Raw genomic sequence first — 15,635 nt, 5'->3', positions numbered from 1 at the left:
AAATGTTTTACACCTCTCCTGCTGAAAAGTTTGTTGGTTATTTGGCATTTACAACATTATGGCATTGCACGCTTCATATAGTCAAACCTCAATTTATTGTTGCCATTTGTTCATCTCTGAAATTGGTACTAGACTGAAGAACTCTGAGCAATAAGAATTATACATAATAATGAAATCTACATATGAATGTAAGGTTTGCAATGTAAAATCATACATGTAGTAATTCAGATACTGAAGATTCTCTAATATTTATGAGAAAGATCCATTTGCAAGCATTTTTTGGCACTTTAAAGGGTTGATACTAATTATTAGTACACTATATTGAGACATAAAAAATTTTTTCCTTCTAGATGGAACTGCTGTATAAATTGGTACTATTTGACCATTTACCATGTTTCCAGCAATGTCAATATACATGTAAAGCAAATGTTTTTAACCTCTTTCAGAGGCCAGCATAGGGCTTTTTATCGAAGATTTATTAGCCAAACTTTTAATTGGAAACACTTCGATAAAAAGCCTGATGCCGACCACTGAAAAAGGCTGAAGACGTCTGCTTTACATATATATCGACACTGCTAGAAACATGCAAAAGGGTCAGTATAATATCAATTTATCATTATATTGAGGTTTGACTGTAATTATATATTTTATTGATTATTAAACATTACATAAATAGAAGAAAAATTACTTACTATAAAATAATTAAAATAATAATAATATAATTCTCAAACTAGATGTTTTAATGATTTATTATACAGATACGAGAACTGTTTCTTTTTCAACTTCTGATGGTCCATGAAACAAAGACAAGTGTAAGTAACAAAATGAATTTATTACCAAAAGTTAGGTACAAACATGGTTACTTTTCAACATTATTACTGTGAAGATTGAGGAATTTGTCATATCTGTGGATGAGCTTTTCCATCCCCTTTGTCATAGAATTTCGCCAGTGAATTGAGATGGCTTTAACAAAGTTGTTTTGAAGATCATCATTAGTTCATTAGTCTCAAATCTCTGCCCTGCTAGCCACATTTTCAGTTCAGGAAAGAGGTGGAAGTCTTCACACATTAAAAAGTTTTAAGCTAAGTGGAAGTCTGAAAGGTGGAAGCCTTTACCACCTTTACACCTTTAAACACCCAGCATATAGCCCCGAGCGACTTCCACCTCTTTCCTGAACAGGAAAAGTGGCTAGGAGGGCAGAGGTTTGAGACTAATGATGATCTTCAAAAAAACATTAGGGCCATCTCAAGTTATTGGTGGCAACATTCTATGGAAAAGCTCATCCACAGATATGATAAATGCCTCAATCTTCACAGTGATTATGTCAAAAAGTAACCATGTTTGTACCTAACTTTTGGTAATAAATTCATTTTATTATTTACTTTTTTTTATTTATGGACCATCGGAGCTTGAAAAAACCAGCCTATGTATTTTTAAAGATTTTTTTAAATTTCCATTTTTGGCTGATGATAAATTAATGAATCCAAAAGTAATAAATGTCATCTTGTAAAGCTAGAGATTATTCATTAAAGAAATGCTTATGGCTTGTTTAAGTGCAATTTAGATTTAGAAGATTATTTAAAAATTTTTTTAAACATTTATTAATTTTTAATAATTTTAAGTAAGTTTTATCAAAATTTATTAAACAAATTCAGTTCAGACAAGAAATTCTATTTTGAGTGAATTTGTGCTGGTTTCAGGTGTTAGTCTTCATTTACTTTTCACTTTTCGAAGAGTAATTGTATAAAGGCATGCACTTGAGTACAAGTGTAAATATAAGCAAATCTTACTCATTATTTATACCAGGTGTGACAAACCTATGGTATGCATGCTCAAAGTTGCACATTGGGAGAATCAACTGGCACGTAGCATGTCATACAATTATGGTTTATCACCCATCTTTTTCAATAATCCTTTTGGTTTATCATCTGATCATCCTTTTTTCAATCAGCTTCTTTACATTTACTCCAAGTAAGGTATGTTCATTTCATACCTTTAAATATCGTTATTCGAAGTCCAAAACTTTGGATGCATAAATATTTTTAAAGATAATTATGCTCACTATATGGCATGTGAACTCACAAAGGTTTGCATCCGCAATCTATTCAATTAAATTGTTTCATCAATAAAACTATGAATGTATAATGCCAAGTGGAAGTGCATTCTGTTATTCACTTTTAAATAATTCAATGAAAAGATTAACAAATTTCACTGTGTACTTTTCTTATCAAGTTATATTGTAGATAAAAATTATGTCACAACTCTTGAGTAGAATTACTCTGTTATATCACAATGTAACTTTATATAATTCCCTGTATTTATGTAGATTTTATGCTTTAAAAGGACTCACACAAACCTTTGTGGGAAATGGCTCCTGGTGGATGTAGCCAAATCTTTATTTTATAGTTCTAATGATCCCAATCAAAAGTCTCCATAGGCATCCAAAAATGCAGTTTTTGAGTTATCAAGCATCCAAGATGCAAGAATAGTATAATTCATGAGTGGATAGTGAAGTTTTAAATCTTTTTTTTTTTTTTTCAAAATATAAAATTATGTATTTTCAAACATTATTGATAATTGGCACATTGAATTTCATTGTGGGGAATTCATTCATTGTGATATATGCAAGTTTGATTTTTGCACTGTTTGGGTTTATACCAACTAGTAGATACAGTATTCTCCATTGTGTGATAGACTCACTCCATCAAGACTTGATAATGATCAAAAGGAACTTTGTTGGGGCATATCACTTTATATTTTGAAAATGAAAAAGATTCAGAGCTTCACAATATGTGCATGAATTATGCTGTTTTTGTATATTGGATACTTAACTCAAAAACTGCATTTTTGACTTTGGGCTTAGGGTAATTGATTTTGTGATTCTAGTAACATTAGAACTATAAAATGTCAAAGATTCAGCCCAATCTATCAGGTTCCATTTCCCATAAAGTGTGTGTGTGTGTGGAGTCCTTTCTCAGCTTAAATAAAAAATTTAAATTTATTTTTACCAGATTTCAATCTATTTGGATTGCTTAAACATTTGTCCAATTTCTTTCTTGTAACTGAAATTTTTATATCTCAACATCTATCATAATCCCTTATTCATCACTATTGTGTGAATGCAACAGTGTTTAATAACATCAAGTATGGTAAGTTAAAGTAATTTATAATGAATGTTTATAAACAAACCAAAAGATATTTTTGTCGTTCAAATAGATTTTTTTCTGAAAAGGATATTGAAACATTACTGTATTTTTGAGAATTGTGCAATGTATTGTTATGATATACACAAAAGCAAATCATATATCAGTATATATCTGCACTACTGCAATTTGTTAATTGCAATAGTGCAAAATGGAAATAGAAAATAATTTTAACTTTTTGGAAAATCTTCTTATTAAATATGTAATTTCATTCTACATAACTTCACCCTCTTTAAAATAATGCTGTTTAATTTCTCATCACATTCATATTTCTGTAGTGTGCCCAAGAAATATTGTCAGAATTTATATTCTAAACAACAGCATCCATAGAAAGACACCAAGAGAGTTAGGTGTCCCACCTAATGCCTTCCTGTTCCTATATATTTTCTTTTAAAATAATAATCAATGGTATTTTGTAAGAAAATTTATGTACACTGAAATAACTACAATTCTACATATGAGGAGAGTAGTTAACTCCTCTTGCTTAGTAGTTAACTAAATGCTCTAGTTCTCCTTACTATATGCAAGAGTGGTGCTATTTGGAAGATTCTGTATTTTTTGTGCATTACTTGCTGCACAAACATTCTTCGATCTCCATTTTCAAATGTGTTCAATAAACATTTTAATAATTTATTATAGAAATTTATCAAAAATTAATGCAACAGATTATTAAAAATTACATTGAGCACACTTGAAAATGGAGAGATTCAAGAATATTTACACAACAGATAAACCTTGATTTCTTTATTGTCAGAGCTGTTTTAATTTTAAATAAGTAAAAAATAAAATTATAAAGTAACTTTATAATAATATTTAAACATAAACAAGATAAATAATATTAAATAAAAAAAAAATATGTGGCTTAATGGAGTACAAATGAGATTTTGTTGTTCAAAGAGATTTTTTTCTGAAAAGAGAGGGAGCTGTGGATTTTGGACCTGGAGAAAACTTAAGAGCCCATAGTAGTTTCTACCCGTATAAATCATGTCATGTTAACAAACAAAATAAAATCATTAAGATTATCATTTACTATTAAAGAAACAATCTATGTATTTCATTTCTTCAAAACAAGAGTCCGCTCTACCACCAAGCCCCAGACCAAGCATTTAACAGTCCCAAGTATAAAAAACAAGTTCTAACACTTTTAATTTGCATCCATTTTCAGGAACATTTAGAGGATTACAGAATTAGTCCAAAAGCACTAAAGCTTGATGTTCTTTTTATGTTCTATTTTGTTATACAATCCATTAAAGCAAATATTTTTTATGTTTTCTTAAATTGTGGAGTCTTGTGTATTATAAAGAATGCTAAGTAATATTGATTACTTTTTCAGATTTCTTTTCAACATACTGCTGTTTAATAAATCATTGGATAAATATGATAAAAATGAGTTTAAATGATGTTTTTAAAGAATAAACCAGTGTTATATTTATTTAAAGTGTTATATTATATTTATAAAGAGTAAATTAATGCATAGTTTTAATGAGAGTTTTTGTCTAATGGAATTTATTAATAGTACAATAATTAATGTTAGTAAAACATAATATTTATACTGATAAAATAATGAACTTTCAGAACACTCATCTGAATGACCTTTGTAATCTAAACATAAAATCTTTTTAATTAAAAAAAAAAGATAAAAAAGACTGGAAAAGTAAATTAAAGATGCAGAATAATTAAATATACAAAATAAAATTTGCTGAAGTTTTAAAATTAACATTAAACAACACAAAATTAAGTAATTAAAATTAACATTAAATATAAATATAAAAATTTTATAATTTATATAAATTGAAAATTAATTTTCTTATAATATAAATTATATGGTTTATAATTTTTAACTTATAAAAAGAGTTTTATAACTTAAATTAGGTTATAACTTATTTTAGAATTAATTAAAATTTAAAAAGAAAAAAGTAAATACAACTTAAAGATAATTTAAGAAAACAAGAATGAATCTTAAAATACTTCACTTCTCTACTATAAAGTAGTGACTTTTTAACATAGAATTAAAATCAAACAAGAATAAAGGCTTTATTATTTATTTTGAAATGGTTTTTGAATTATCTCATTAGTTATTAATTGCAATATCAATGCTTTTAACATAGAACACTTTCAACACTTAAAATGAGTTATATAAAAAAATTAACATGTAGTAAAAATGTACACAAATTAACATGACTGTAAATGATAATAAATTGAATAGTTTAAGAATACAGTTTAATAAAATGTTATTTTAAATTATTTTTATTTTTCAAAAATGTATATATATATATATGTAACTATCCAGAGAATAAAAATTATAGGTCTTTAGATCACTTCTGCAAGTGGTCTTCATAGTTACATGAATATATCTGTTTGGAGCAAACAGGCATACAGAGACAAACCTTCTTCCAACTGTGTAACATTATCTAATTTAGGTGTGCTGCAATGATGCATTTGTAGTAACTATGCTAACAGTGCTAGATTCGAATTTGCCTACTTTAATTTTACTTTTTATGATCTACTCAGCACTCCTTCCACTACAAGTCCTTACCACACATAACGCCAAGATATTTTTATTTGAAAAATAATATTTTTGCTAAACCTGCAGCAACAGTTAAATTTTTGTAGTTAAAAATTTTTTAAAATTATGACTTTTGGTCCCAACCATAAGTTTGCATATAGTTAATTGGGGCCTTCGGCCCTTAGTTTTCCATATCTGATCTCAATATTCATCTACCTAATTCTGTTTTCAAGATTAACAAAGGACGGACAGACAAACAGAAGGAAAGACAGATGGACTAGTGGGAATGTACAGAAGTCTGCAATGTGAAAATTGCAGTACAATAAACAGAATGACAATGAAACAAAATTAAAATAATTAAAATATTTACATTTATTACTTTTTTACTTGTAAAATTATTCCAAACTTCATTACGAATCTTGATTAACAGCTAAAAACTTTCAAAATTAAACAACTTATTTACTCACATAAAAATATTTTGAAACAATTTTCTATCTGAAAAATAAAAGAAAACTTGTTAAACTAATTAAAAACTAGTCTATAAACAATTTATTTTTGTAGATGTCAAACATATCTATAGCTTAATAAATCAGAATATATTTTGTTTACATTATATGAGGCTACTTAGAAATCAAATAAATAATTGTTTAATATAAAATTACTAATATATCACTCCCTTTTCTGATAAATTTAAGAATTAGATTTTGAATGAGTTGTTAATTTACAGACATAATAAATTTCCTGCGTGACCTTAAATAAAAAAAGAGATCAAATTAAGTTGTTCAATGTTTCATAACATAAATGTATACATTTGTCATTCGGGTGATATCATCGGATTTGTTTACACCAAAGTATAAGCAGACATTGCATAATAATTATAATATGTCAAATCTAAAAAATATATTTTTCTTCTTTTAAAAAATATTAATATCAGCTTTGATAAATTAATCTGTAGATTAAAGTACAAAGTAACTTTATAACAAAAGTATCTTTTTATTTTCTTACAAAATCTGTATTTTTAAATCTCTCTCTTGTTCCGATAAAAGATATTTAAATAGTATCCTCCCTCTTTTAAATAAGCACTGTAAAATGTATATGTAACACTTTTTTTTATTTTTTTTCCATATAAATTAACTAATACAGTTCTATTTTTCCTCTCTGACATTTATACTTTTATAATTTGTAAAGAGAAATGAAATTAATCATGCCAATATGTTAGTTTCACATCTCTGTAATTTTTCGAACTCTTAAACCAGATTCCTTTGTCTCCTTGACTGGCATTGAATCCTGGCTCATACTTTTCTCCAGGTGCCTAGAAAGACAATAAAAATCATTTGTAAAATTGATTGTTTTCATTTTATTTATTTTCTTGAATATTGTTACAAATAATATTAAGAATATTCAAATAAAATTTATTTCTTATGTTAATGCTGTATAAATATATAAAATATAATTAACTCAGTTAACTAACACATACTTAGGCTGTTTCTTTTTCAACCTCTGATGGTCCGTAAAAACAAAGACAAACGTAAATAACAAAATGAATTTATTACAAAAAGTTAGGTACAAACACGGTTACTTTTTGATATAATCACTGTGACAATTGAGGCATTTGTCTATCTGTAGACGAGCTTTTAAATCCTCTCTTCGTAGAATGTTGCCACCAATGACTTGAGATGGGCCCTAACGCTGTTTTGAAGTTCATCATTAGTCTCAAACCTCTGCTCTCCTACACATATTTTCAGTTCAGGAAAGAGGTGGAAATTGCTCGGCACTAAATCGGGGCTATACGCTGGGTGTTTAAAGGTAGTGAAGACTTCCACCCAGCTTGGAACTTTTTAATATAAACTATCTGTTTCCTGAATTGAAAACGTGGCTATGAGGGCAGAGGTTTGAGACTAATGACGATCTTCAAAATAATGTCATTAAGGCCATCTCAATTCACTGGCGGCAACATTCTATAAAAAGGGGATGGAAAAGTTCGTCCACAGATATGATAAATGCCTCAATCTTCACGGTGATTATGTCAAAAAGTAACCATGTTTGTACCCAACTTTTGGTAATAAATTCATTTTGTTACTTATACTTGTCTTTGTTTCATGGACCATCGGAAGTTGAAAAAGAAACAGCCCTCAAAGTTTTAAGATTATTTTCAGAATAATAGAGAATGGCTATTTGTAGTTACATGTGATTCATTCATCTTGTTGGAAATAACTGAATTATGGAAAGCAACATGCAAAAGTTTCAAACTAGTTTTATCATAATTGTAAGCTTCTTCTAAAACATTAATTTAATAATTATCTCAAATAGCCAGTTGGTAGAGATGTAAGATTATCAAACTGCATTGGAGCCACATAATCAAGATTACAACAAAAATAGACTTTTATTGATGGAATGCATTTTGGTCATCAATGGACCCTCCTCAGCCACAACAATATAAATATAAATACCTACAATAGTTGTAAAATTCCATATATAACATTCTGCTTAATTATTACATTAAAAATTTTTACAGATGGAAAAAACAAACATGCAATATTTAATACAATAGTAACATTTTACTTGTGTTAAATATTGCAGGTTTGTTTTTTCCATCTGTAAAAAATTTTTATGTAATAATTAAGCAGAATGTTATATATGGAATTTTACAACTATTGTAGGTATTTATATTTATATTGTTGTGGCTGAGGGCCGAAATGCATTCCATTGAGGGTCGAAATGCATTCCACCAATAAGTCTCTTTTCATTGTAATCTTGATTACTTGGCTCCATTGTAGTTACCATTGCAAAGCAATGATTATTTATCAATAAACTATATTTTTAAATATATCATCATCATAAAGAAACACATTACATTTTACTAGTATAAATTACTATTATAAATGGCAGTGATGTAGAACTTCACATAGCACACTAACAAATACTTCAAATCTAAATTATTGAGGTCCCAGTAATCTAATTTTGATTAATTTTTTGTTGAAATCACTATTCCAAGATCTACACAACTCCAGGATTAAAAAAATGTACTTGGACATACTGTAGCTTTTTAATTTTCACAAAATTTTCATTTAAAAAAAAAAATAGAAAATGCCATTAGGGGGTACAGTTCAAACCACTGGTTCAATGTTAATGGGACTAGTTTCAAAAGATGCACAAAAAATTAAATCAAATAATGTCATTCCTCATATTTTGAATGTCTTCAACAGTTCTTGAGATACAGTGGGTGATTGGTTAACGAACATAATCCGTTCCTTGACTTTGTTCGCTATCCGAATTGTTGTTATCTGATTACGAATTTACCATAGGTTTGTATGGGAATTTGATTAATTCGTTCTGGAGACACCTCAAAATAAAAAATATATACTTTTTATTTACGTTTATTTATATGTAATAATAAAAATATATATATACACACGAAAATCGAACCAGAAACTGAAGCATACAAGTCAGGATCGTTTCCACTCAGCCAGAGGATACTCGAATGGTAGCACGTATAATTTATATATAAAGTGCTAAAAAAACTTTAAGNGGGGTTAAATAATCTGTCTAATGTCAATTGCTTTTCTCTCTTCTCCAGGATTTTCAGAAGTAATTAATAGCATTGTAATTATAGAGATCCCCAAGCCTATTAACCTCAACCTGGTTTGTATGCCATTCTAAGACCATCGATCTGACATCCCCCACTTCTTCAAAAGATCTTTAATTAATAGCAGATATTGGCATTAATCCTCTTTTTCATAATAAAACATATCTCGCCGAGTTTCTTGGTGTTCTTCATTCAAGAATTCTTGGAGTTCTTCTGTCATAAGATCCATTTCATGTTCCATTATGAGCTCTTCAATGTTCTTTATTTCTCAGATGTAATTTTTGTTACTCCTTTAGCTGCTTGAATCTTCTTGATTATACTGTATCTTTCTTAGATAAGATTGAACTGTGCCCTACTGTAGATTTGTTTAAGCTATACTGCCCAGCAACATTAGACATCTTCTGCCCACTCTCTACCTTTGCTATTATACTCTCACCTTTTGAAAATAAGAACCGACACAAAACTTAATGAGTGCCCGCCCGACAGTCTCGCGAATACTATAAAAGAATTGTTTGTCAAAAATAAAAGGTTGGAATTACAAGGGAGTATTTCAAAGTTTGAGGGATACTATCTAATCAGTATATATCAGGTTAAGCATCGATGTTGAGGTCTTCCGCGCTCCAAAAAGTTACCTGAAAACAAAGGAAAATCAGTCGGTATTTGCTATTTTCGTCACTTCTTTTTATGTTTGTTCAGTGAAGTGTTCGTTATCCGATCACGTGTTCGTTGTCCGATCATAAAAATCTTTTGTGAAAATGTTCGTTACCCGATCACCCACTGTATTTGCACATATACTGAATCAATCAAATCTTTACGCAAATTTTATGAGACTACCTGATTTTGGTGGTCATATCTTTAACAACTGTTGAGCTAGACCCCAAAATGTCAGATATGTCCTTTTTGACACAACTTGGGGCTTATAGCTTGGTAACTGATAATTGGGCAATAACAGGATATATGTCATTCTAACTATCTTGAAACATCCTTCATGTATATTTACTGAAGCCTTCTGGTTTAGTGGTTGCAAGTTATAAGCATTTGTTTAGTCAAAAATCAGAAAATTTACTTTAGACCCTAGGGTAAAGTATTGATGCAATAGTGATAAAATTTTGTAGAATAATGCTTTCCTAGGAGATTTTTTTTGCTTTTTGATATTAATCTTGGTTCATTTAGTTGCAGGCTTTAATATGAAAACAGTCATATTTGGAAAAATACATGATTGAATCACTGTTGAGCAAATATAAATTATCTTAAGCTACAATATAACTCATTTAGAAACACAAAATTCTTTGCTAGAATCATTAACTTTATTAAAGTTATTTTATCTGATTAAAGCAAAACATTCAGAAATTTTTACATATCAAGCAGATGAGTAGCATCAAATAAAAGGTTGACTCTGCCATAGAATTGTTATTTTCCTCATGTGCATGTGAAAGGACTAAGTGAAAAGACACATTTGCATGTATTGCTTACTTAAGAATTTTCTTAAATTTTGTAAATTTAAAACATTCAGAAAAAGTTTGCAGACCACAGTGGGCCAATCAAATTTGTGTAAATGAAAAAAGGAGAATATGTTTTTGTGAAAAAGATCTAAAGATGTAAAAGTCTGAGACTAGAAGTTCTCAGGAAGTGTCCAGTGGCTTACCTTCTTTAAAGTTCAGGTCTAGCTCATAGTCAGGAATCTTAACTATGTAGGAACTTGCATCTGAATGAGCAACTGAAAGGAGTTGGCTGGCTGGAAAAACATATTCTGCACTTCTGTGAAACTCAACACTAATGATCCAATACACCTAGCCCAATTCATGTAATTAAACAAATGATACAGGAAAATGTGCATTCAACTTGGGTGTAATTAGATATATTAGATCCATTCATTTTATCCAAAATATAACTGACTGCATGTGCTTCCAAATATATATAGCCAATAGCATGGAGCAACATGGTTATAGAAGTTTTGGATTATGGGGGTGCACCTATCTCTGATTTACAACACTTCTGAAAAAAATGAAGGTACAGAATATGTACTTCCAATCAACCAAACATGAATCAGTTGTCCATCTGGATGCATGTTCCTAGATAGCTAAAGTGACTGTATAATTGTTACAATGTATAATTTTATCACTGCTTTCTGTTTGTTTATTCCTTTGTTGATTTCTAATGTATATATGCATTAATAACAACAATAAACAAAAAATTATATATAATTTTCTGTCTAGGAAAGTTACTTGAATGGATTATAACAGTAAAAGTTTTATTTTTCATTGAATTATTGGGTTAAAAATTATTATAAATATAAAATATTCATAAATTATTTTAAAATATACAAATTTTTTTTTTTGTAAGAGTTATCATTTCATTTTCTTTTGTTATAAAACTCATTATAAAATCAAATTCAATTACTCAGAAACAGTTTAAATAAAAATGTACACAAATTACAATCAGAGAATTTTTGTTCCTTTTATATTTCAGAATTTCAAATTTTAACTTGAATATTTAAAAAGATCAAAAAGTCATTTTCTTTTGAATTTTATAGTAAAATTCTGACAAAAAAGTTTCAGGTATGGGTAATGTGCATGATCATCTAGATGAGTTGTGAGTTTAAGTTTGATTCAGACCTTGGCTTCTGAATAATTTAATTAAAGTTTTGAATTAAATTAAACTAAAATTTATTATTGTTTAAACAAAATTATGGCACCACTATCTTTAGGCCAAATTTCAATCTTAATTAGCTAAAATTAGCAGTAATATGGTTCAAAGTAAAGAATTTTTTCCTGTAGCCAACTAAATATGATTGTTCAGTTATGGTTTACATCAATGTTTGCCAAAATGTGGTCCCAAAGACCTTTCATGTACCCTCAAAGTATTCAAAAGGTCTTAAGAGTTATACAGTCATTTTTGGCTATGTAAGTTACCACTGATGTATAGAATCATTAAGAAAAAATACCATAGTAACGAATTATTTTAAATGTATATATTTTGTAGTACAAATTCTTTAACTCGAGTTGTGATAAACATTGCTTTTGCACAGTTTGCAAAAGTTTTGTTTTTTGACAAAGTGTGCTGATACTTAGAAAAATTTAATAAGGAGCATACAAACATTGAAACTTTGACTTGTGAGACACATTGGTTTAAATCATCACTTCCAGTTTATAAGGTTTCCTAAAGAATATTTTATTTATTGTTTGATTCTCAAACAAAAGACCGTGCTACTATTTAAACACTTGGCATTTTTTCATCTTTATTCAGTTGATACGAGTTGATACTGCCCCTCATCAGCCAACTAAACTAAACTATTTGGTTGGCTGATGAGGGGCAATGCCCGAAACGTGTAGTAATACTTGTATCAACTGAATAAAGATGAAAAAACGCCAAGTGTTTAAATAGGAGCCAGAATTATTCTAATAGGAGCCAGAATCTAATTATTAATTAATGAAATTTAACCAATCATTCAAATTCTAGATTAAAAATAATATGGATTTTAGATTTGTTTGGATATTAAATATTAGACTGTAATTTATTAATTATGTATAATAATAAAATAAACTGGTAATTTATCTTAAGATATTTTTATACATAACAAAGTTTTTCTCAACTTTATCTCTTCATTAGTGCATAAATTTTAAATTACAAATGCTTTAAAAACATCAATTGTAGAAAATTCATAATCTAGTGGACAGTTCATTCTAGAACTGATTTTTGAACTATTTTAGAGCATTTCTAATTAAACATCTGAAAGCTGAAGATTACAAAAATCTACCAAAAATGTTTGTTCTGTACAAACAAAAAGCATTTTAAGATAAATAGTCAAAGTTTATTATTAGTATAGACTGTTTTTCCAACGTTAAGTAATAAATCTGCAGTATAAACAATTTGGATGTTCAAGGATTTGTGTTATTACAAAAATAACTTTCTCAGAAATAAATATAGAATTGAAATTTTATTTTTGTTGATAAAAAAAATAAAATAAGACAGAATTAGTGAAAATAAAGTTATTAAAAATATTAGAATTACCTGATTAAAAATGGATAAATTGTAGAATAAGCAAACAATCTGCCAGATATTTATTGGGCTATTTTTAAATCTAATTAATAATTAAAAACAAAATAGCCAAATGAAAATCTGGCAGATTGTTTGATTATTCTAATAAATCTTGTGTTAATTGTAAAAAAATTAATAATACAATGAACAATTATTTAGTGTGACAGTGTCATAAGGCCAAGCTTTAATTTTTAATCATATTCTTAATTTATTTAATTTAAAATATGTTTTCCATCTCAAATTAGTAGTGTCTTGCCTCTGTATATCATACTTTTCCTAATAACAACAGTCATGCCGATCTTTTATATAACTCTATTCAGAGGAGAATTTTTTAATTGAAATAACATGACTTCTGGTTTGTGTTGGAAGTTCATATATAGTTAATTGGGGCCTCCTGCTCCTAAGCTTTCCATATCTAGTCTTGACTTTCATCTATCTAACATTGTTCTCAAGATTAGGGAAGGACAGATGGGAAATGGGAATTTTTATAGGTCTACAATTTGAAAATTGAAGTCCAATAAAATTGCTGGAATTTGAATTTAACATAAGCTTATGTAGTGACTATGCTAAAACAATCACACACACACAATTCAAATTTTATTTTTAAAAGAGTATGTTCTTTTCTTTGGTAGTTTCATTGCTTGAAAAATGTTTTGTTACATATCTTACAAGTACTGTTATTACATAATATTAGATAGTACTGTGTAAAATTTTGCACTTGTGTAAAAGTATAGATGCATCAAGATATCTTTTAGTTTAACACAAACACAATACCTAAACCAGCATATATTACCTCAAATTAGCACCTTTATGGATGTTTTCATCTTTTTCATCTGTTTATAACAGATATCTTTAGGTATACATAACACAGAACTAAACAGTAGTAATATATTCCAATATTGGAGAGTACTTATCTTTTAGTTAATAATAGAGATGAGTTATGCAGAAGGAATATACAAAGTAGATGATATCAATTTTATTGATAAGAAAATTAGAAGATTTAGTGTTAAATGAAAAAGTTATACTAACCACTACAGTTAATTTAGTGAAGGAAGTGATACAACTTTAACATTGAGATGGAGAAATGCTAACATATTCAACCCAGTTAAATGAAAATTTTAAAATTAATGTGGAAGGACTTTGAGAGTTTAGTCATTATGATTTTTCTTTATATAATTTTTTCATTTGAGAAAGTTAAGATATCTGTAAATAACTCAATAAATAATTTCAGTTTAGAATGCACTGATTTAATCTTTCAGTTCATCATATATATATATTATTCAGTGACCCACGTTATTTCCCCACCTCCTCAACCTTTATTCACCAAAATTTAATAGCACCAATCCCCTAATAAACAAACCTACCTGCAAAATTTCAGAAATTTTTGACAAAAACACAGGAGTTATTAAGCTTCAAACAGGGTAAACAAAATTGTGCCCCCCCCACACACACACTAACATCCACACATACAGAAATAACACCCAAATTTTTCTGTTTCTCGATATTTCACAAGGTGTGCTAAGTCCAAAAATGTAAAAATCTGGAGGGGGTCATTTTTTTCCAGGTGATCAAAGGATTGCCATACTTTCCCTCTGTTATAACTTTCAGAAAAGTAAAACAATAATATAATGTATAATAATAAACGTTCAAATAAATTCAAAAAAATTAAACAAAAAATAATTTTAATGTCCACAATATCCAATGGTATGGATTGGAGAGTCGATTACCCACCTTAGGGATAATTCAAATATGACACCACCAATATACATACACACACAATTATTAAATCAATATGATTTTTAACATCATTTATACAATTTAAAATCTTAGTGCTAATCTTAGTGCTATTTAAATAATTATTTAATAAACATTACATAATACACTATAAAATATTAAAAGTACTTTTCTTACTATATCGCAACTACAAAATCTTCAGATAAACAAAATTTTTATCTGTTGAAATCATACAATATTAATTAATTAAATCTTTATAAGATGTAAATGTTCAAAGAATTCAAGAACAATATTAAAAAATAAACTTTTAGTAAAAAAAATAATACTTTAAAAAAATAAAAATACTATACAATTATAAAACGAAAAAAATAATTTAGAGATTAAAATATAGAACAACAGGTTAACAGAAAATTATACTGACAATTTTTTAAATCTATAAATAACAAACAGGAAACAAGGTTAGCCAATTATAGTAACACTATCAATACTTATATATCTTAAACACTTCTATCAACACAATTCATTTGAGTCTGACCAGATATTTAACCACATCTTTAGGTAAAAGTAG

The 15,635-nt window shown here is 28.1% G+C and overlaps 1 protein-coding gene across 2 annotated transcripts in view; it reads right to left on the bottom strand.

The window, feature by feature from the left end:
* Positions 1 to 6,801: 6,801 nt before the first annotated feature.
* Positions 6,802 to 15,635, bottom strand: part of LOC111621429 (NADH dehydrogenase [ubiquinone] 1 alpha subcomplex subunit 10, mitochondrial-like) — a 63,257-nt gene continuing 54,423 nt past the window's right edge. For both annotated transcript variants that reach the window (XM_023363576.1, XM_023363583.1), the window contains exon 8: positions 6,802 to 7,021. In XM_023363576.1, the coding sequence (XP_023219344.1) occupies positions 6,908 to 7,021 (114 nt within the window). In that variant the 3' untranslated portion in view covers positions 6,802 to 6,907. The remainder of the gene's footprint in view (positions 7,022 to 15,635) is intronic.

Source organism: Centruroides sculpturatus, unplaced genomic scaffold (genome assembly GCF_000671375.1).
Source record: "Centruroides sculpturatus isolate CEXI.00-Female unplaced genomic scaffold, Cexi_2.0 scaffold45, whole genome shotgun sequence".
In the NCBI taxonomy this organism is placed as follows: Eukaryota; Metazoa; Arthropoda; class Arachnida; order Scorpiones; family Buthidae; genus Centruroides; species Centruroides sculpturatus.
Note: the sequence above shows the minus strand (reverse complement) of the source record. Positions and strands in the feature narration are given on the sequence as shown.